The following is a 21,531-nucleotide window of genomic DNA, read 5'->3' as shown; positions in this document are numbered from 1 at the left end:
GCGTGGAATGATGGGAAGGGCGGGAGACCAGAAAGACCTTGGGGAGCCCTGGCGGCGAGGCTTCTTGGAGATCTTTACAAACTATAACGACAAGGGCACGGAAGGAGTCGTGGGATGTTTAAGAGTGTTTTAACGCTGAAGTTGGAGGACGTAGAAGGCGCTTCCTTGTTTGTTAACAGACCTTAGTTGGCTTTGGTGGTGAAGAGCCCTAGAGATACGACTCAGAAGGCTCTGCAGGGTGGTGGTGATTGCAGAGAAGATGCTGCGGTGGGGGACAGGGTGTCAGGACAAGGGGTGCAAAAGGTCTCGGCACAGCACGGAGACGACAGAGCCTGGCACACAAAACCTTTATAAACAGGCCTCAGCCCAGTTAACTTATCCCTCTCCAACCCTTACCCATCCCTCGTACCTCACCGTGCTCTGGAGGCGAGACCCAAATGCCTGGTGGCCAGGTCACTTGGTCACCCGGCATCGTCAGCCCTTGCTGGTTTTCCACTCCAAGCATAGATGTCAGGTGGGGTTTTTGGAAATGTTCCATGAGAGGGCTGTCCTTACCACCTCAATACGGGGAAACTGAGGTACAGTGTGTCAGCACCCTGTTTGATGCATCTGCCTGGGGAAAAAAAAAATTCCATCGAAGGAACGTGGACTTAACTGGTGCCATTCCTGCTGATACGGCCTCAGGGAAACGAAAAAATATGGACATTTCGGGGCTCCTCGCCTGCCTGTTGCCACCTCTCCAGTCTAGGGAGCCGTGGTCTCTGACTTCTCCCTTTAAAGGGCAGCTCAGTCGTGGGTCTGACCAGGAGCTAAACAATAGGAAAGGGGGTGGGGAGGATGTAAACAAAGCAAGCTGGACTTCGGAGGCTGCTCGATAACCGTTTCTACCTCTTTTCTCCCCTCCTCTCCTGTTTCTCGCTTCCTCGCTCCGCCCCGCCACCCACCGGCCCCGCGTCACCCCGTAGCACACGTAAGACAGAGCAGAAGAACCCACTCCTAAGCTGGCCTCACCCGGGATACGGGCTGACGAGGTAATACCCCATCCATCAGCACTGGCTCCCAGGGGGCACATTATAATATGTCCAAAGCGTGGCATTTTCAATGGACCTCACACCAAATATTGACTTCGTAGCTCTTTTATGACGCACTCAATTTTAGGGCTAAGGGATTTCGGTCTGGCCTTTTTCTTCCGTCACAAGAGAGGCGAGAGGATATTAATAGGTTATTTAAGACGTAGGCCTGGTCAGAGCTGAGTCAGAATTCTCCTCCATCGGGTCATCCCCGGACAGACTGAAGAGGAAGAATGTGTAACTGAACTATGGTCCTAATTAAACAGCGAGCATCTGGGACGCCTGCCCCCTCCCCTGGACCCCGCCACCACCACGAAATGGGGCCAAATGCGTTGTTTTAGTTGTTGGTAGAATCCCTTCTCCGGTCATTTGGCCATTGAAAACGTGTGTGCAGGGTGAAATAGTGTGACCCGTTGCTTTTTTTCGCCCCCTGTCCTAAATTCCTCACCAAAGGACAGATTTAAGAGACCCGGTAACTCAAAGTGACTGGCGTTTTCAGATGCCGCCTCTCCAGAATCCATGAGGCAAGCTGTCATGGTGCAGGTGGGAACCGTGCAGCGGGGTCACCGAGAGAGCGTTAGCCTGTCACACACGTCCCTCCCGTTGGCACTGCTCAGGGGGGATTCGAGAGCCTTGGTTCTTTAAGATTTGGGGTTTCATTTTTAGAAAAGTAGTTTAAATGCATTTCAAATATGGAATCCCATCACAAAAGACTGAGGAAAAAGATAATAAGCAAACCTGAAAATTTTGAAATTTAAAAATGAGGTGCGTTTTAGGAAATTTATCTCATTGACTAAGCAAGCGTTTTAAAATTAGCCTTTGATTTTGTAGATTTTCCAAAAGTTAAACCTTAGACGTATTCATAAGGTCTTCTACAAGCACGTCCGTTCCCTGTTTAACTTCATTATTTATCCATGGGTTTATTTTTTGCCGCGATGCGTGGGCTGTTGAAATGCTTTGCTCACCCACAGGGGTCATTTTTTCAGGGAGGACAGCTCAGAGTAAGGACACCGCTCAGAAAGTGGTGACTCAGGAAACAACTTTTGGCTCGAGTTGAAAGCAGTAATTTCTGTGTTGCGAAACAGTGCAGGATCGACAGGTTGATGGGGCGTTTATTTTTTCCACGGCACACGAAAGCCGACACCGCCGCCCCGTGACGTCGGCAGAGCTCCCGGCCGGCGTGGTGTGCGTGCAGTAGCCGTGGCGCAGACAGTCAGTCCTTGGCAGCCCGACGCTGGCAGGGCTGGCTCCCGTTCCGCGCCCCGCAGGCCCCCACGCCCTGTGCTCTCCCCGCAGCAACCATGCTTCTGTCCACGTGGCTTTTTGCTGCTTTGACTCATGTCCCTCTGTAGCAACAGTCCGCGCCTTCCAGATGGAAGTGGGTGACTCAGCTGCGTGTTAGAGGCTGTACTAGGACTGTGGTTAGAGCAGACACTGCAGCCAGACTGCCTTGGGTTCAAATCCCAGCCTTGCTGGTGAAAATCCGAGAACAGAGGCTGGCACGCATCAAACTCCCGTTACGACGGGCCGTATTACTAAGGCGTAACGTGGGACGCCAAAACATTTTCACGAAGGAGAAAGTATCTGAAAGGGGAGAGGAAGTTAAATTAGTATCCCAAAGAACGTTAGCATGTTTTATAAGAAACACAAAAAGGGATGTTCATCACCAGCACCACCATCTTCCTCGTCGCTCATGGGCGACCCAGAGGTCAGCACATGAACCCATCTTCTGCACCGCCGGAGCCTCTCGAGGCCACTTCCGTGCTCTGTGTCACCGTCGACGAGCCCCCTGCTTCTCTGCCCCCTCTCACCCCCCAGGCCTCCTTTGATGCGTGAGCTGCTGGCTAGTAGTGCTGCACATGTCTGTTTAAGGTGCTTGAGCAGCCGATGAGTCAAGGTCAGGTTCGGGGGTTCTAGGGGCTGGAGGTGAGGTCGGCTTCCTAAGGGGGCGTGAGGGGTCAGGGTCTGAGTTGTCAGGGGACAGGTCAATGCCGTGGCCTGAGGCTCTGTACCGAAATCCAGTGGACAAACCAGGCCACCTGGTGGAGTAAGATGTTCTTCACACTGCCTGAAGGTAATAGGGAGATATTCGAGAGTGTTGAACTTGGAGGAATAATACGAGAGGGTTTGGGTGGATCCGATTAGGCCACAAAGCGTTATGAGGACCCACAGTTCTTTATCCATCGCTTCCCAATTTGGGGACCGTTTGCTACCATGGTTACATGACTTGTTCCAGCTCTCTGCTGAGCACTTAACGTCTAGTAAGTCATTTGATCTTCAAAATGACTTTGTGAGGTCTGTACTGTTGTTATCCCCAATTTACAGGTGAGAAAATTGAGTCAGAAGGTGACCGAGTTGAGTGACCTTTCTAAGAGTACATAGCTGATAAGTGGTGGAAAAGGTAGTCGAAATCGGGGAGTCTGGTTCTAGCATGTGCTTTTAACCTCCACACAATTCTGTGTCTCTTGGACAAGTTATCTAACCTTTTTATGGCTTAATTTTCTCATCTTTAGAAAGATGATAGTAATACACATACATAATAATACGTAGAATTACATGAGCGAATACCTGAAAAATGATTATTAGCACAATATATTATTAGCCCAGAATTTATGTTATTCTACGATTGGCATTTGACTGAAAATTCAAAACCCAAATCCAATACATTTCAACCTAAAACAGGTTGTGTTTCAAGCGGCACGAAAGTCGCCCAGAACACGCACTGATCGGGTCCCAAATATCGGAAACACGGAAGGGTCGGGAGAAAGGACTGGAGGAGGAGCAGTGCGGACGCTCCGCTCTGGCTCTCGCCTCCCAAACCCGATCGGCGCCCTCAGAGCCGAGACTTGGGAGGAGAAAAGCTGTAAGCGTTGAAATGCCCCTCCAGCGAGCCCTGGTCGACAAAGCTGCGCGTTTTATGAATTTCCAGTTGAACTAGTCCTTGCTCTCTGAAACTGTAGACACCCAGCCAGGTGAGATTCAGCGTCTGCTGTTGAGCACGGATCCCCCAAATCACACAGACGGGCGTGGGAATAAGGGGCTCACAGAGCGCTGAGGAAGCCAGAGAACGGGGAGTGGAGATGCTCAGGGTGCGTCTCGGAGGCTGTAGAAATCTTTCACCTTGGCAATGAATACGGCGCGAGGAGGGGGAGAGCCTGGTGCTTTCAGGAAACCGGATGTTGTTCCGTGAGCCTGGGGCGCAGGCCCCGTGGCGAAACAGGAACAGACAGGTTGAGGCCATCGGTACACGTCAGTCAGTGCGGAAACTGTCCTTTCTGCTTCTGGTGACGCCGGTAGCTCGTGTGGATTATGACGCCGCTCCAGGAAGCATCACAACTCCAGGCACACGAGATCCCCAGGTCACCACCCGTCTGTAGAGTATCGCGTGACATAAACATGCGGACGCGTCCTTAAAAATAAACCTGCGTCATCCCGAAAGAAAGGCGACTCGGCGTGAGACCTGCGCGGGTGTTTGAATCTCCTTTAGTGGCTTCACGACCTTTGTTTCTGGGTGAGAACTGCCTGTCACTTGAAATCATCTACGTTTATTTTGAAAATTTACTTTTCTGAACAAACCGAGTCACGCCTTTCCTCTCTGAACAAAGAGCTTCGGCATGGCCCCCGGGGAGGGGCCTCGTTCCGTGGGGTGAGGACTGGCGGGACCCAGGACGGACTCTGGACCGACAGCCCCCGGGGTCCGCACCAGGACCCCCCCCCCTTCATCACGGTTTGTAATTCATTTGAAACAGTCAGGTTGGTTGATTTCTGTTCGTATTCCGTCCCAGGTTCTGTTTTTCCTCCTCATTATTGATTTAATTTTCTCGAGGGGGTGGGTGGTATGTAATGCATTAACACAGTTCTAAGAGCCAAAACTCCAAAAAAGAAGGTAAGAGGATTTGGGTTGAGCAGACTGGGTCCCATGTAGAGTTAGGACAGTTTTGTGGGTCGGATTAGGCACAGATTCCGGCTCCAGCTCCCGTGCGGGGAAGTGTTACTTCTCCCCACAGCCCGTCCCCACCCCACGCACTGGAGGTAACCAGTCTCACCAGCGTCCGCCTTACCTTCCCGTGTTTCTTGGTGCAGCAATACGCAGATGGTATACATTTTATTTCTCTTACTTTTTTACACAAAAGGCAGCATACTCTATATACCATATTGCGCCTGGTTTCTTTTTCACTTAAAACACGATTTTCACTTTAAAATAGATCCTGTCAGTTCACAGAGATTTCTTCATTCTCTCTTCGCGACTTCATGGTATTCCACTGCGTGGCGGTACCGTAGCTTATCCGCCACTCTCTTATGTAGGCGCATTTCTGTCACTCTCGTGTTTTGCAACTATCAACAGTGCTTCAGTTAAGACCTCTGTGCAAATGTATTGGATATTGTTGAGGATATGTTCAGAATAAGTTCCTAGTTGTGGGTTGACTGAGTCAACAGGTAAATGCATGAATGGGTGTATTAAATATTGCCAAATCCCCCTCCATACAGGTTATCATTTTGCATCCTCATCATCCGTGTATGGCTGTCTGCTTTCAACTGCTGTCAAGCTTTAAAAAATTTTTCCCAATTGAATGAGAAGGAAACAGTGTCTATCAATATGGTTTTAATTTGTATTGCTCTTCTTCTGGGTAAAATTGAACATGTTTTTGAAAGTTTAGAGGCCATTTTCCTTATTTTCAGAGATTATCTGGGTGTGTCTTCTGCCCATTTTTCTATCTGGCCTTTGAAAGGATTAATGGGAAGGATTGATAACTTTCTGATGCTGAGTCTTCTATCCAAGAACAAAGAGTATTTTTCCACTTTGGATCACTTCCTTTGTATACTTCTGGGTGTTTCAGGAGCTTTTAAAAGTATTTTTGTGTAGGCGTCACACATTTCTCGTTACGTTTACTCACAAGTGTTTTATCTTCTTCGTTGCTAGTGTAAAGAGGGTTTTCCTCCATCGTTAAAACTTGATTACTGTTTGTAAACTCTTACTTTGAATCCACTTGACCTGTCTTGGATCGAGTGTCTCCTGATATGATGTTTGTATGCCTCTCTCATTCGATCTTCTATCGATAGCTGCTGCTTTATCAAACTGGTCGCCCTTTATTTCTCCCTTTGGAACTTAGTAGGGTTTGTATTTTTGCGCTCTCGGTTGGTTATACATTGTTAGTGTCCCTGCTTCTAATTTCGTCTTTCATTATCTCAGCGGTCAGTTTTTAATGGTGCTCTTTGACTCCCAATGATTACCTGGACTCTACTCTCGATGAACTTATTCTCGTTCAGCTTCTCTCTTTCTCCTCCCATTTTTAGCTGCATTATTTCCACTTCGTCATATAAGACGTATATGATGTGTTCACCCTTCCCCCACCTGTGTTTTACTCCTAGATCTGATAAGTGTATTAGATGTTCGCCACCATTCCTTTTGAAATCCCCCAGCGATTTCTCGGTCCAGTGCAGCTCATCTTCTGGGAAGACTACTTGAGAAGAGCTAATGTGTACAGTATTCCCTGCCTTCTTACATTTTTAAAACTGTTTTTCTATAGCCTTGATAGTTCCAGGAGAGCTTGGCTGGATGTGAGATCCTTGGCTCACAGGGTTATTTCTGATTTAAGATGGTTTTCACATCCTCGGAAGCTCGATTTAATTTACTTGGCAGTGCTGTCTCGTGACTTTTTTCACTTTATGGTATACTTTGGCAGGGGCATTTTCATAAAATGATAGATCTCTTCTATTTTATTGTATAATAATTTGGTGTAAATTTAGGCTACCTCATTCATTTCGTGGATTTGACGTGTTCACAAGATTCCTAGATTGAGAGATTCTGTCGAATGTAGCCAAGTATACTTTCTTTTGCTTTCTTTCTTTCACTATTTAGGGGCAGGAGTGGGAGAGATCGCATGTCCTCAATTGTTCGTGTTTCTGTTTTTCTCACGGGACCTGACATTTACCCCCTGTCACTTCCTCCTTTTCTCACCCCGTTTCCAAAGCGTGTGCCTCGCCGCCCTCGAATCTGTTTCTCCCTGACGCGGTGCCATTCGGGGGCAGCCGCTTCGAGTCACGCACATGGAAGTCCCTTCCTCACAGCCACCACTGCGATTTACCGGGACTCTGCAGGACTCTCTACTTCAGGCTGACTTTCTTTGTTAGTGGTGGTCGCAAGTCAGTTCTTATTTCCACCCTCACTTCCTTCTCCCCTTGTCCATACCGTTTTCCCAGGGTGTGCGCCCAAAGTGTGAAAGACAGCTCTGCCGGGATTTGATGGTAACTTTTCTTTCACTGACAGGTGACTTGAAGAGTATATAATGTTTTTATCTTCTAGTGAAATTGAGGATGTGAGTTTTGCATGGTTTTACTTACTCTTCCTGCCGATCTATATTGCTTAGGGGGTAGTTTACGGCATTAATCGAGGCCACCTGTTCAAGATGGCACTTGGGGGCAACTAGAGAAAAGATGTTTTCTGCACAAGTATAGTCATCTTGGTGATTTAGAAATATCAGGGAGAGAAGCTGGTGCATGCTTTGCATACTGTGAAAACCACTGAAAGACTGACTTATTAATGGCAAAGAACTTTTAGGGCAAAAAAAAAAGTCAGAAAAACAGATTCAAGCATTTGTTTGTTTTTATACTGCATACCAGGAAATATAAAATAAAAATCTTACTAGGCATTGCCTATTACATTAAAATACTTTCATATCCATCACTCACCCAGCAACCGCATAAGTACTAAAGGTTTTATCGCATATCGATTCCCACATTGGACATACGCTGGACCAAGACTCAGACTCACACATGTGACTTCCTGGTTACAGAGCCGACTTGCGTAGAGCCAGGAATAAAACGTGAGCCCCATAACTGACAATAACTGTGCTTAATCATGGTTTTCACTCGTTTGATTCTCTTTCCAACTTTTTGTTACTGTTTGATCACATTTGTAACCTAAAGCTACTCCTTGGGGGGAAATATTTCAAATTGATTTGCGCTGTAAAAACAATGTAAGTTGCTTGTCCAAAAGTAGGAAATATTTTCTCCACTAATGACCCACCTCCGTCTCTCTTTTCACAGAGGACAGTTATGGGATGGATGGGAAGGTTAACCTGCCTCGTCTCCCGGCAGACGTCAACTGGCAAGGCCCGGAGGACTTACACGGTATGAACGAGAGCATCTATGAACACAGACGGAACTATAGACTTAGTCTGGCTGACTGGACTAATTACTTGAAGGATGTAGATAGAGTATTTGCACTGCTGAACAGTCACCACGAGCAAAACAAAACAAATCAGACTAAAAGTGCTCCGAGCGGTGGGGTCTCGGCCGTGTCTGCTGAACTCTCTGTGCCGGCAGAGATGGCCTCCGCCGAGTCAGGTGCAGACCCAAGTCGTGCGGTTGGGGGAGCCCCTCATTTGACCTTGCCAGCTGACCTTCGAACCCTGCATTTGAACCGACCAACATTCAGTCCAGAGAATAAACTTGAATGGAATAACGACATTCCAGGAGTTAATCGTTTGGATCCTGAACACTGGAGAAATCATAAAACTGACAGATGGATGGAGCGTGAGGAGACAAATCACCTTGAGAGCGATTTCAGTGGCAACGGCGTGGCGGGGCTGGCCCCGGAACCCCACCCCGGGCTGCAGCCCCGGAAAGAGCGTCCTCGGGATGGGGGACCGGGGGAAGATGTTTTCGAGGATCGGCTGTATCTTCCTGTGCGTTCTGACGTCGGTCCCCGTCATCGGACAGTCCAAGCGTCCACCTTGGAGGAGCCTGTGCACTCCAGCAGCACAGACGGCGTGTGCGACGAGGTGGAGGAGCATCCGGGATCGGGGACCTTCTAGACCCGAGAGGGCGGCACCTCCTTCCCACTCTCCTCCGATCAGATGAAATGGCTACCTTACCGGAAACACAGTATTTTTTAAACTTTTTATTGGTTAACTAATAAGAAAGGCAATCATGACAGCCAACACTCCAGGCTACCCCAGGTACACGCGTGCAGCAGAAGCCAGTGCACGTGCAAGAGACGCAGGGACTCAGCATCGTGCTCGCTGTGTGTCGAGCAGAAAGGTGGGTTTGTGGGGGCCGGTTGGTTTGGGGGCAGGGGCACTAAAACAGTATTACCTTCTGAAGGTCGCAGGGACACGCGTGTATAAAGAAACGCTAGCCGGTGACGATGGCCACAACGGTGCCTTGCTGAGTTTCTGGGACGACAGCCTCGGTGAGTCTCTTCGAAACACTCGCCGCTGCCTGCGTCACGTGGTTCTGATTCGTTTTCACCCCTGGAATCTTGGGATGCCGTCATTCGTAGTTCAGTCGTTTTGCACTTTGAGGTCGGAACGCCATGTCTATTTGGTTGGTCTTTTTTAAACAGTCTCACTTCTGGCTCTCAGTGTGACGGTAAATAGACTGCCCAGGATGACATACAGTATGGATCCCATATTGTTTAACATATGCTTTTGCCAGAAAATATTGCATGCGTTTTACCTCGACTTGCTAAAATCGATTAGCAGAAAGGCATGGCCAATGATGCAGGCAGTAAAAATAAAGAAAACAAAGACTGCTTGCTCTCTCCGTACCTACCCTCAGAGTTCCACCGTATGCTTGCCGTTGCTAAATTTTTATTATTTTCTTAGCAGGATAAAAGGACTGAAGACTTTTTTATTCATCTTTGTTTTCTTGACCTGGCTAATAAGGTTACATGTTGAGAAAATGCATTTCATTTTGAAGTTATATAAGGAATTTTTTTTTCAATAAAACAAACTCATGAATGTTTCATAATTTAAACACACTATATGTGTTGTATGATTATTTTTAAGGCCTTCATCAAGTTTGGGTTTTTAAAAGGCATAGGTCAAAACTGCTTTTCAAATTCTATGTTCTTGAAAATATTCATGTTATGTATTAGATTTTTAAATACCAGCAAAAAGATTACCTCATTGAAAGTTACCAGTATCCTAATCGACTTCCCAAATATAGCTTAACAGTGATTTTTCTCTTTAGATAATTCAAACACATAGGTAAATTATGTTTTCTTTAAGTGTTTAAGGTAAACTCTTTTGAAGAAAATTTAATATGTTATAGTTGAATCTTTGATAACTTTAAGTCTTTATTATACACTCTGTACATATGTTAAAATTAACTAGCTCTTTATCAGATGTGTGTCACTGGCTGAATGACAAAAGAAACATATTTATGGTCATGAATGATGTGCTTTGTCAAAAAGTTTCAAGTTATTAGGAAGCATACTGTTTTTTTAATCTCGTGTAATATTCTGTGATACTTTTATAGAACAATTCTGGCTTCGGAGAAGTCTAGAAGCATTATTTCTTGAAATAAAAAGGTGTTTAAACTTTACCTGTTTCAGAAGAATGAACTTAACCAAGTTTTTGTGCTACACCCATTCCCTGCAAGTACAATTAAGTCCTGCTCTCAATTCGCATGATTAACTATTAGCCATATCAGTAAAATTTCCCCAAAGTCAGTGTGTTCTAGAACATTTTCAGATTACCGAGTACAGCCATGCATCTGTCTTGCCACTGGTGCAGAGGCAGCACCTGGGTGGGCTCCTGAGGGCTGCTACCAGGGCACTTGCTCGGGGCTAGTGCCTGATTCAATTCTCTACTGTTGCCATCTTGAAATCCTTAATAATTTTTTAACAAGAGCCCCCACCTTTCCACTCTTCACTGGACCCACACATTATGCATCTGGCCCTGAGCAGCACAAACAGAGTTTTTCAAAAGCAGGAGGACAGGTCCGCCAAAGGCAGTTTGGGTTCCGTGGGAACCACGAACTTTGGTGGAGGAGACCTGACCACCTCCAAGATTTCAAGTTCTCCGACTGACAAATCACATCCAGTTCCCTCTGCTCTCGAGAAGCTCTCTCCCCTCAGGTAGAAGGGCTAACAATCTATGAAATGCCCAGAAATCAGAAATTTCCAGTGATGATAAAGGGGGAAAAAAGCAAAGGACTTTGGGACCTGTATTAGCTTCCTGGGGCTGTCGTAATAGAATACCAGAGACCAGGTGGTGTAAGCAACAGAAACTCATCATCTTACCGTTCTGGAGGCTGGAAGCCAAGACCCGTCCATCCGCAGGGCTGGTGTCTCCTGAGGCCTCTCCCCTTGTCTCACAGACAGCCACCTTCTCGCGGTGTTTCCACGCGTCCATCTCTCTGTCCAAATTGAAGACTTCATTTAACCTCAATGACCTCTTTCAAGGCCCTGTCTCCTGATACAGTCCCATCGGGGTGGTTAGGATTTCAGTACATAAATTTAGTGGGGCCACAATTCAGTCCATAATGCCACAGTTTCATCAAGAGAAGAATCCAAGGTAGCAGTGTTGTCTAAAGTCACCTCATTGAGCCTTCCTCCTGTTCCTTCCCTATAAAATGGGACTAGGCCAAAGGTGGCCATCCTGGAGAAAATTCCATTTTAGTTTGAGTCAATGACACTGGAGTACCTACTATGAGCACAGGGCCCAAGAGACACTATTAGAGACTGCCCGGCCGACGGCCTAACTCAGCCCCGCTGACTTAGAGAAGAGAGATTCAGCAGAGGCCAGGGCCAGCCCCTCTCCACACACACACACACACACGATGCATGCACACGTGCACACACACATTAGGGTAGAGAGAGGTCAAAGAGTGGCCCCATTTGGTCAGGGACAATGGAAAGAATAATGAACAAACTATGAATAGTGCCTGGTGGGCACTAGACTCATGGGGAGGATCATTTTATAAATTATATAAACGTCTAACCACTATGCTGGACACCTGAAACCAGTATTCAATAATACCAAGTGTCAACTCTGACCGGAAGAAAAATAATGATTAAATTAAACCAGAGCATCTGTGCCCTTCGAACCACCTCATTGCAGCCGGCTGCTTTCCCCATCGGCTGCCACCGGCACAGCTGAATGGATGTCGGCGCGTGAGACAAAAACCTATCTGCCCAAACTAGATAGATAGTTAACACCTGTGGCTCTTCCCAGCTTAAAAAAAAAAAAAATTCTATGACCACCAGCCTCTGCAGGGTGTTTTGACAGAGAGAGACAGAATACTCAACACCCCCATCCCATGCCAAATGTACCTGAGCACGTCAGCCATCTGAAAAAGATGTTTCGCTGTTTACTTTTCTGGATTTGCTTTAGAGCTGATGCGATCTCAGCTGTAAGAAGATCCTCAGTTTCCCAAATTAGTCCGATTCTGCTTGAGGGTTTCAAAATTCATTTAAATAAAAAAACAAAGATGGGTTGATAACTAAAATACTCTGGGCAGTTAATACCTCGACACGGTTTACCAGCCTGCTTCGTTTAGGCTCTCATGACTTAGAGCAGCTGCCGTGGACGCTGAAATGACCCCCTTGGCCCCTTTCCCGTCTCCAGCCCCCACATCCCACGCTCGCTGCCAGGTCATCGTCATCACCATGGCTCATCTCAGCCTCTTACGCAGAAACCCTCAGTGATTGTTAACGTCCTCTGGACGCGCTGGCCCTTCATCCATCAGCCCGCTCCCCCTCACCCGTCAGTGTCAGTACCGGCTTTCCCCTCCGCCCCCCGATTTGCACCACTTTCCCAGGCCTGAATGAATTTTTCTCCAACTTTCCATCTTCCCCCCTCGGTTTTATCCCTGTTCTTGACCTGCAGGAATCTCACCCATCCTTCAAGCCCCGTATCATTTGAAATTTTACCTTTTCCTTCCCTGTATACTTCCCTGGACTCCCCCCGCCCACTTCCGGACGCAATGTCTCCCCCATTTCACACCCTCCCCCAGGCGAGAGAATACTGATGCCAAGTCCGGGGCCGACAGACAGAGTGTAAAAAAACTGGCCGCTTTCATAGCCTGTCCCTTCCCCCGTTTCTGACCAAGAAACTCACCTAGTGTGACTATTGTTAGTGTCGCTCACTTCACCCAGCAGTGGTGTTGACGTAGAAAACTTCGCCAGCCAAGGAGCTCGGGCCTTAGAGGGAGCTGCATGGGGTAAGTGGAGAGAACGACTTTCAAAAGGTGGGGGACAAAGGGAGGTACGAATGAAGACTTTTGTGCTCAGCGCAAACCTCACTTTTCCGCGGGCAAATGGGGGTGGTGAGCAGAGAGATCTACCTACCTTCTGTTCTGCGTTTCTGGCCCCGACCCCAGGGCGCCCCGCTGCCAGGACTCTGGACTTCAGAATCTGCATCCCCCAGTCACCCCACCTCCCAGCCCCAACAGCACCAGCGACTCAGAGCCGCAGTGCGACCAAGCCAACCACGAATAAGTCTCAGCACAAGGAGCGATGTCGTCGACTTTACCACCTTAATATGTGTCAGGTCACTAAGGGCCCCACACAACTCAAGATCAGGAACCTGAAGGGCTGAGAGAAGTAGAGCATGTGTTTCCCGCAATGACCACTAGGTGTCACTGTAGTGCAACTAAAAACGTCTTCGCTGGCGCCTGGCCCTGGTCCCTGGCCGGGCTGCCGCCTGGGCCGAGTGCTAGCCGCGCTCCCATCTTGACAGGAACACGACCAGAACGGTGTGATCCGCGGTGCGCCCGCTCTTTCTTCAGTGCCCAAGGCCTTAGCCTTTCAGCGGGCCAGGACGGTGTTCGCTTTCTACTGATTTATATCTGTATCGGAGGTTGACACTACCTCAAACTTCGACATTTAAATTCAAAAGCGAGCTCCACATGTTGATCTCCCTGCCTTCCCACGACTTTGTGCAATTAATAAAAGTTGTTTTGGCATCCGGACGCCAAAGCTACGGAGGTCACCGCTGCGCAGCTGACAATTTACAACCAAGAAGGGGGCTGGATGCTCCTTCACAGCTCTTAAAACGCTGAGGTCACACTCAGTGGAGGCTAAAGCCAGACGGTGGTGAGTAGCTAGTCATCACCTTACGTCTCTCCTCCTTTCTCAAAAAGAAACACTTCCTCACGTGTCTATTTTAAAAAGCCCATTATCAGGACTGGATCTGCCCCTCCCTTGAAAGTGCAAGATACTTCAGAAATTCAAGAGGAATCTTTTTGCCTAAATTGCACACATAATTGAGGGAGAGGTGGTAAATAGAACCACCCTGTGCTTCGGTCCATGAGTCATTCTGTTATTCCCACGGCTCCTTCACCTCCTCCCACCTCTCACCCAAAAGTCTCAGATGCCAGCGCCCTTGGACAACTCTGCCGTCCATCCGAAGAGACCTCAAAATCCAGGGTGCTTTCTCTCCACGGCCAGAGTCTGAGCTCCAGTCTTCCTCTAGTCTCAGACCAGTTCCGGAAACACCTTAGCAATGGCAAATTCGTTATTCAGTAGAGATCGGAGAAAGGGGCTGGAAAGTGCTTTGTTGACCGAGTTTTGATACTCACTCTTTTGGAAATCATTCTTTTGTATGCCTGAGATTTTCCGTTCGTTTACCAATGTTTAGAAATAACGAGTCGGACTCCTTTGGGAATCATTCTTAACCTCTCATGGTCAACCTTGTGGCAAAAATAATAAGAATATTATTATAATAACAACAACAACAACAACAACAACACCACTCACTAAGTGCTCACCATTTACTCCCATGCACTTCCAGGATCCCAGAGGTTAGGCAGGGACGTGTAATTACTTGGACCAATGCAGGGCGACATGCGTCACTTCCAGGCACAAAGTGTCTTTTCTCTTCCTCTGGGCTCTTCCCTTCCTTGCTCATCAGCCAAGACCAACCCTGAAAGTTCCAGCTGATGCGGCTTCAAGATGGTCGAACCTCGGGCAGGCTGGTTCCCACTATAAAGTCTTGCCTTTTATTCTTATTTTTCTTTTCTAGGTACAAACTCCAAACTTCTTTTGTTCACTCCTTTGGTTTAATATGTTCCTGAAATTTTAATAATGTCTTCTCTTTCGATTTTAACATGGAACAGACCCACAGAGCCATGTAATGGAAATTCAAAGTACACTTTTGTGCTGTGAAGCCACTGAGATTCAGGGGCCAGCATATTTTTAAGTATAACTCAGCCATATTCAGGACACACAGTTCTGCAGGCCTAAAATCTGTTTGAATTTAAACAGGCAAGCCATCTTAAAATTATTCTCTTTGGGGACTCAATGGAAAATGTGCTACCACAGGCTCTTGAAACTATAGTCCTAACAGTTTACACATAGGATATTTGGCTTCAAGGCAGAGTTATCAGTTACACAAGGAGTTCATTACTACCATTTTTCACAGTAATGGTGGGCTATTCGATCTAATCAAACCCTGCATCTTCCTTGCATGATGAGGGTTGGGGGGGGGGTGTGGATGATCACACTGGTATTATTGCTTCAGCTCTTCACACAACAAAAATGCTAGGAGACGAACTAATTTCAATCCAACACACTTTATTCTTTTTTTTTTTTTACCTTTTTCCTTAATTTCCAATCATCAAGTATTCAAGATGTTGTAAACCAAGGCTTATTAGTACACTGACAATAGATTTCTTTAAACACAAGGAAATGATACATCTTTTAAATTACCCTACGAGGACACCAAATAAATATTCATTTTAAAAATCAGAAAAGCAAACTCTTTTATGCAACAGCTCAAAAACGCCTTTCATCACAAGCACACCTCTACACACAAACACACACACACACACATACACTGAACACACACTCCACTAGAATTCTAATGCCAGTTTGTTTGACACAGTATTATCTTTCCTTTAACTAAAGAGTTAGAGGCCAACTTGCCTGTTTCCTGCTTCTAAACTAACATTTGGGGTTTGGGGTAGAGGTATGTATTTTCAGGAAAAATGCTCACTATAAAGACTTACCAATTATTCTTATTTTTCTTTCCTAAATAATGAATTTTAAACTTCTTTTGTTCACCCCTTTGGTTTAATATGTCCCTGCAATTTTATTAATACCTTCTCCTTCAATTTTAACATGTAATAGTAGAATACCAGAAAAAGACAACACCTTCAAAATCCCAATATTAAAAACACTTTACATGGGTTTACATTTTTGGAGAAGAAATAAGAAATGATTATCTGAAATATTTTCCCCCTCTCTGAAGTTATTTTAGCATCTGATTATTCTTGCTAAAATAAATATCAAAAGCGCTGAGTTTTCCATAGAAAAAGTATTCCCCCTTACACCCTTCGGTTCTGCAGCAAGTTCATGATTAACTGTAGCAATGAGAGTCACGAGTGCTTGTTTTCCAGGAAGTTCTCCAGATTTCCAAAAGCAAAGCACATGCGGTCCATTATCAGTGAAATACTGTGAATGCAGTGCTGCATTTTCGTGGCGAGCATGCATTGTCAAATACTTCTAGCACCAAGGCATTTCGTTTTTCAAATATTGCAAAAGCGAGTACCCAGGGAGGGTTTTCGTCATGTTTGACCCTTCCTTGGGCTGAGTAAAAACAAAGTGCTTAAAATAACCTCTTCGGACATACACAGATCTGATTCCAGTGTTGCAAGAAGTCTGGGACAGAGACGGCCAGCAAGTTCCCAGAAGATGAGGAAAGCTGAGAAGACAGAAAAGATCAGGGCACAAGGCCACTAACGTCACCTGCCAGGCATGGCACTCCCTCCCTTTGTACTGTGAAAGAGGAAATGCAAACAGGTGGAAAGGCTGCCAACCTACCGGTCTGCATGACAGAGAATCGGCGAACATGCAGTCTAGGCAATTCTGAGATTATACAGTATTGTGGTATCTGTCTGCTACTTGGAATACTCAGTACGCACCTAAATAATCGAATTGGCTTCCGCCCTAGGCTTGGGCTTTCCTACTGCTTCCAGGCACACGAGATAATTTCCACAAATGCTTCCGGTCCATTCAAACGATGAAACTTCTCTTAGGTGAACCTACAGCTGATTCATGACAGGCTCCAAAAAGAATGTCTGGGGCTCCAAGCCCGCCAAAGGATGCAAGCTGGAATTGCAGACTGAGGAAGACTGCTCTTAGTCGGTGGGGAAAATTTAGGCCTGCCATTACCTCCCCCAGGTAACTCCCTCCTCTCATGGCTGACAGTCCCAAGTGTGTGTTTGTTACCGCAGCTGCTGACGGTCACAGTGGAGACAGTGATTTGGTGTGTAACACACAACATTTTGAATATGTCTTCTTAGCATGTAACACTTTGTGTATGTTCATTTGAAACTTTTATCAGGAAACTTAAAATGGATTTTCACCAAAAAAACTAATGGAAATGTTAATATTTGGAAGGGGGGGGGAGCATACACCTGAAATCCCCAAAGCTCAGATTCAATAAATCCGAACTACCTTTCCTTATAATGTTTCATTTCAGAAACTCTATGAGGCTCAATGTTAATACCAAAATTGGATTTGTTCTATATTAAATATGAACCATAAACAAACACTTGAGGTATGTTATGACAAAAAATTTGAATGTAACACTTAATTAAATAAATGCAAATTTACCTTGCAAATCTAAACATTTAATGTGAATAGTTCCTATAGATTTTTTTTCTATTTTATACAAAGAAATAATAACTTCTCTACTCTTCAAAAACAGTAGCACATCAAAAACTGAAACACTTCATCTCGCTGTCTTAGAGCCACATCTTGCCTTTGTTCGTCAGAACTATCATATGTGTTATGTAGTGTGAAAAGCGAGCCTCCGACACAAAGAAACCCACGTCCGAATCCTGACGTGGCCACGCTACAGTCCTCAGCTTGTCGCCTTACCTCTCTGAGCCTCAGTTTTCACCATTTGTTTAAAAACAACAACAACAAAAACACAATAACAATGAAAATAGTTATCTTGCGGAGTTATTAAGAGGATTAAAATGAACAATGTATATTAAGTGCTTGACAAAATGCTCTGCAAATAGTCAACACTCAACGAATGCCAATCTGTTTCCTCTCGGCTCCTCCTTTCTCCCTCCGCCTTGGCTCTGAACAGCTTGGTAATAAAGATAACCAAAGAATGTGCTCCAATCCCTACCCCACCCATTGGGACTTTCTAAATTAATGGGCTAGACTCAGTGATATTATATTTGCATATTAAAGCCAAATAATACATTAATCGAGAGTTTATAAAGGAACATAATGACCTTTTCCCAAAACAAGAATTATAAGCCTGAGCCCGTGAAGAGTGGCAATTAAACTTATAATAGGTGCTATGACTATAAAGTAACACAACCAATTTATTAACAAGCATGTAAGGACCTCATACATAAAAGGTGTCATCTATAAAAGAGTCACTTTAGCTTGACTACATAATATTCCAGTGACATTACCACAGTCCAAAGCATTTTGGTACATGTTCTAAAACTTCAGTCCCCCATGGTTTTTACTACGTATCCTACACACACCCACAACACATGAATGACACGTATGCTATTTATAAGCATCAGATACTTTAGGAAGTGCACAACTCATGCCAATTTCTTTGAATTCTGGCCTAATTAACCCGAAGGACTTCACAGAGTGGCAGATGGTAATGGGTAAAATTGTGCCCAATAGAGAACTGGTGCCCGGTCATTGATTGCTGAACTGGACAACTTCAAAGCAGAGGAAGTCGGGGGTTGGGGGTGCTCTCTACTTAGACCTGATGAGTCCATCACTTTCTATCCTGGAGTTCGGAGAGTGGCTCCTTTTCAAAATATACTACCAAGGAGAAAGAAACCCTAAGAGTGCTGGAACACAAAACCTTAGCTACAAAGAAAGAAAGAAAAAAAAGTACAATCCCACCAAAATTCTCTCAGTGCAATTTCTTAATGATCAGATGGAAATTAAGAAAACATCCCCTCTCCCCAACTGACCTATCTTTAGCTCCAACACAAAATGAAACTCTCTCTTCGAAAGGATCTGGATTTCCTGTAGAGGGTCCAGGGGACCCCAAGGCCTCAGAGTCGATACTGGGTTAACCAATAATATCCTTCAAAGACCTCCAACATGTACCACACTGACCAAAGTTTGACAGATGCCAATATAATTACAGGCAACAATGGTTCTTATGACTTAGCCAAACAAGACTTCTCGAAGGGAAGTCCTTGTCACCGAGACCACTGGCTCCACCCATTATCCGACATTATTCAGGTGAACGGTAATAACCCTCTCCACAAACTGCATGTGACCAAGAGAACCATTTGACTAATGTCATCTCTAGTTAGAGAGGAAAACCACCTTGGACCCAGGAATATTCACACGATCCCACCAGGGCCAAGGGTGAACAGCTAAAGGCCTGAATCACAGGGCAGTTCTGTCAATCACATTCCGTCTGTGCAAGAGACGAAACCAGCCAGGGAAATGTTTCCCCAAATGAGTGCGACACAAGCACAGGCTCCTTGGCAGAAACAGTGATATGGGTATTTGGACCTGACAGTCCCTGCTAAATCTGAGTTGCCATGATTCCCTTTCTGGGGAGCCAGAGCGCGTGAGTTCACTCGCCATCAGTCCACAGTGCTGACAGGAGGCGTCCGCCTCGGACCGCGTAGAAAGCATTTGGTGTGGCACATCACTAAGTCGAAGTGATGTTCTGGGAAGTACTGGAAAGGATCAAGGACCATGAACCCAAAGGAACAGAGAAGTCCTCCCTCAGAGCACTCCCAGAAGGTCACGGAAGAAAGGAGCCCAAGGGTGGTGTAAAATAATTCTAACCCTGATAAAGTAGGATTCGGTACGACAGACCAGTTTATTTTAAATAATTTTCAAGCATCGCTTAGGCTCACAGATCTCCCTCTTCCTGTATTCAACATGATTTTCACGTGACAGGTATAGCTTTCCTGGTTTAATGACTCAATTTCAGTAGCAACCATAGCAATTCTCTGTACGTGAGAGAACAATACAGATTTGCTAGTGTTCCCAGGCATATAACTAAACTCATCGGGTGGGACTCAATCTTCTCTGGAATTCCTTATTCCAACTATTTTTGAGCATCAAGGTTACAGAGGCCCTTAAGGGTTAAAAGAATTTCTGCAGCAATGTTCTCAGATGAGAAAGTTATGACTTCCTTTCCTTATTACGCATCTCAAATGACAGTTGCTAGCCATATTGTTTAGCACACTGGTTTTAAAGCCCCTTATAAAGGAATACTGGAGTTTATATTCAAGCTATCAGATGTATGATGTAGCAGCCTCTTTAACCATCTTACGATGGGGCAGACAGACAGAAAGAGAACGTGGCTCATGAAATTAAGTAGCTGTTCTTTTATCACGCTTATGCGCACGGTTCCTTTGAAGCATCTGGAAAATTCTACCTGATTCGTAACTCTGCTATGGCTTAAAATGCTATTAACAGTACTTTAGGGAAAGTTTTGCTTCCTCTTTTCAAAAACCGATCTGCTTTAGCCTCTGAAAGCAAAAGTAACATGCTGCCCTTACATTTTTCCCAATCAAATTGCATAGTTGAGGCAAATTCATTTGTGCTTTGTAGCAGGACTCACAGTAGGTGTTCAGATCTAAAAACTGACTCGCGAATGCAAAGTCATGGTCAAGGTCACCTCTGTTTGGAGCATATGCTAATGATAGGCACCGCCATTACACTTCCCGTGATTTCGTTAACCATGTACCTCGGGCCTTATTACCATATAGGAGCGTGAGCATTAAATTAACACGGCAGAAATGGTGACGAATCTATCTCGACTCCTTCTTGGAGAGAAGGCGGGGAAAGGCTCTCAGTCTTGTTGAGGTATCCAGCCCTCAATCAACAGTGGCTGTGGCTACTGAGTTTTGTTGGTTTGAGGATCGTGTCTCTAGAGGTTAAAAAAGGAAAAGAAAGAAAAGAAGGCACAGGTGTTTCTCAAGTCGCCATATTCAATTCGACCAACACAACCCACGTCTTCCGTTGTCCAGGGTCGGGAGGGCGGCTACGTGGCGGCAGGGTTGTCTTCCGGCCCCGGGTCTGGGGAGGGACTTATTGCTTCTGGGAAGGGCCCCGGGTAGGTCTGTGCCGTGTACGGGATCCCTTTCTGCAGACCGGTCTCTTCGCGGAATTCTCCCTGGGTGCTGAAAACCGGGCACGATCTGGTCCGCGGGTACTTACTGGCCCTGGCGGGGTGGCCCACCATCTCGCTCACGGTGCCCAGAGGGCGTTCCCGCCACGTCTGCCTCTGCGGCGCTTCCTCCTTGTATTTAATGGAGTACCAGGCCAGAAAAATAAAAATAAAGCCAACAAATTTGAGGCCGGCCGCCAAACCAAAATAGACAAAACGAAATGACGTCACGTTATACTCCCAGCAAGAACCTTGCACTCCACACTCCTGCTGCCAGAGCATACAGGTGGTATCGATAACGGCTCCGAAATAAATTGGAGTAGGAATGTATGCTAGAGGTGTGGGGGGGGGGGGAGAAAGAAGAAAAATATTTAGCACATCTCATGAAAGCAAAGAAAACAGGTTCCTAGATTAGCAAAGCGCTTTGTGCGCTCTGAAACCAGTGGGAGGAAGTGGTTTCCTTGCGTGACATAATTTTTTAAAAATACATGTCGCATCCTATCATAATATATTTATTATAAAGCTGTTCACTGAACTGTTAATACTTTAAACCTTCCGGTTTGCAACACGGAACGTGTAACTGATTTTTAAGATCG

At 45.8% G+C, this 21,531-nt stretch overlaps 2 protein-coding genes across 12 annotated transcripts in view; one reads left to right on the top strand and one right to left on the bottom strand.

Moving 5' to 3' along the window:
• The window catches only part of SULF1 (sulfatase 1), a 137,378-nt gene extending 129,112 nt beyond the window's left edge, over positions 1–8,266 (top strand). For all 4 annotated transcript variants that reach the window (XM_036232802.1, XM_016152977.2, XM_036232801.1 and 1 more), the window contains 2 exons: positions 966–1,031; positions 8,118–8,266. In XM_036232802.1, coding sequence (XP_036088695.1) covers positions 966–1,031; positions 8,118–8,148 — 97 coding nt within the window. In that variant the 3' untranslated portion in view covers positions 8,149–8,266. The remainder of the gene's footprint in view (positions 1–965; positions 1,032–8,117) is intronic.
• The window catches only part of SLCO5A1 (solute carrier organic anion transporter family member 5A1), a 124,916-nt gene continuing 103,715 nt past the window's right edge, over positions 331–21,531 (bottom strand). For 3 of the 8 annotated variants that reach the window (XM_036232803.1, XM_016152980.2, XM_016152978.2), the window contains 6 exons: positions 14,571–21,267; positions 14,382–14,492; positions 12,920–14,298; positions 12,133–12,248; positions 11,101–11,216; positions 331–2,654 (listed from right to left, as the gene is read on the bottom strand). In XM_036232803.1, coding sequence (XP_036088696.1) covers positions 20,810–21,267 — 458 coding nt within the window. In that variant the 3' untranslated portion in view covers positions 331–2,654; positions 11,101–11,216; positions 12,133–12,248; ... (1 more) ...; positions 14,382–14,492; positions 14,571–20,809. Of the gene's footprint in view, positions 2,655–11,100; positions 11,217–12,132; positions 12,252–12,919; positions 14,299–14,381; positions 14,493–14,570; positions 21,268–21,531 lie in introns of all 8 variants that reach the window. The other 5 variants (XM_036232805.1, XM_036232808.1, XM_036232804.1 and 2 more) reach the window with 5 other exon arrangements.

This window comes from Rousettus aegyptiacus, unplaced genomic scaffold, assembly GCF_014176215.1.
Source record: "Rousettus aegyptiacus isolate mRouAeg1 unplaced genomic scaffold, mRouAeg1.p scaffold_m13_p_15, whole genome shotgun sequence".
Taxonomy (NCBI): domain Eukaryota; kingdom Metazoa; phylum Chordata; class Mammalia; order Chiroptera; family Pteropodidae; genus Rousettus; species Rousettus aegyptiacus.
The sequence above is the reverse complement of the archived record's forward strand: the minus strand, read 5'-3'. Positions and strand labels throughout refer to the sequence as shown.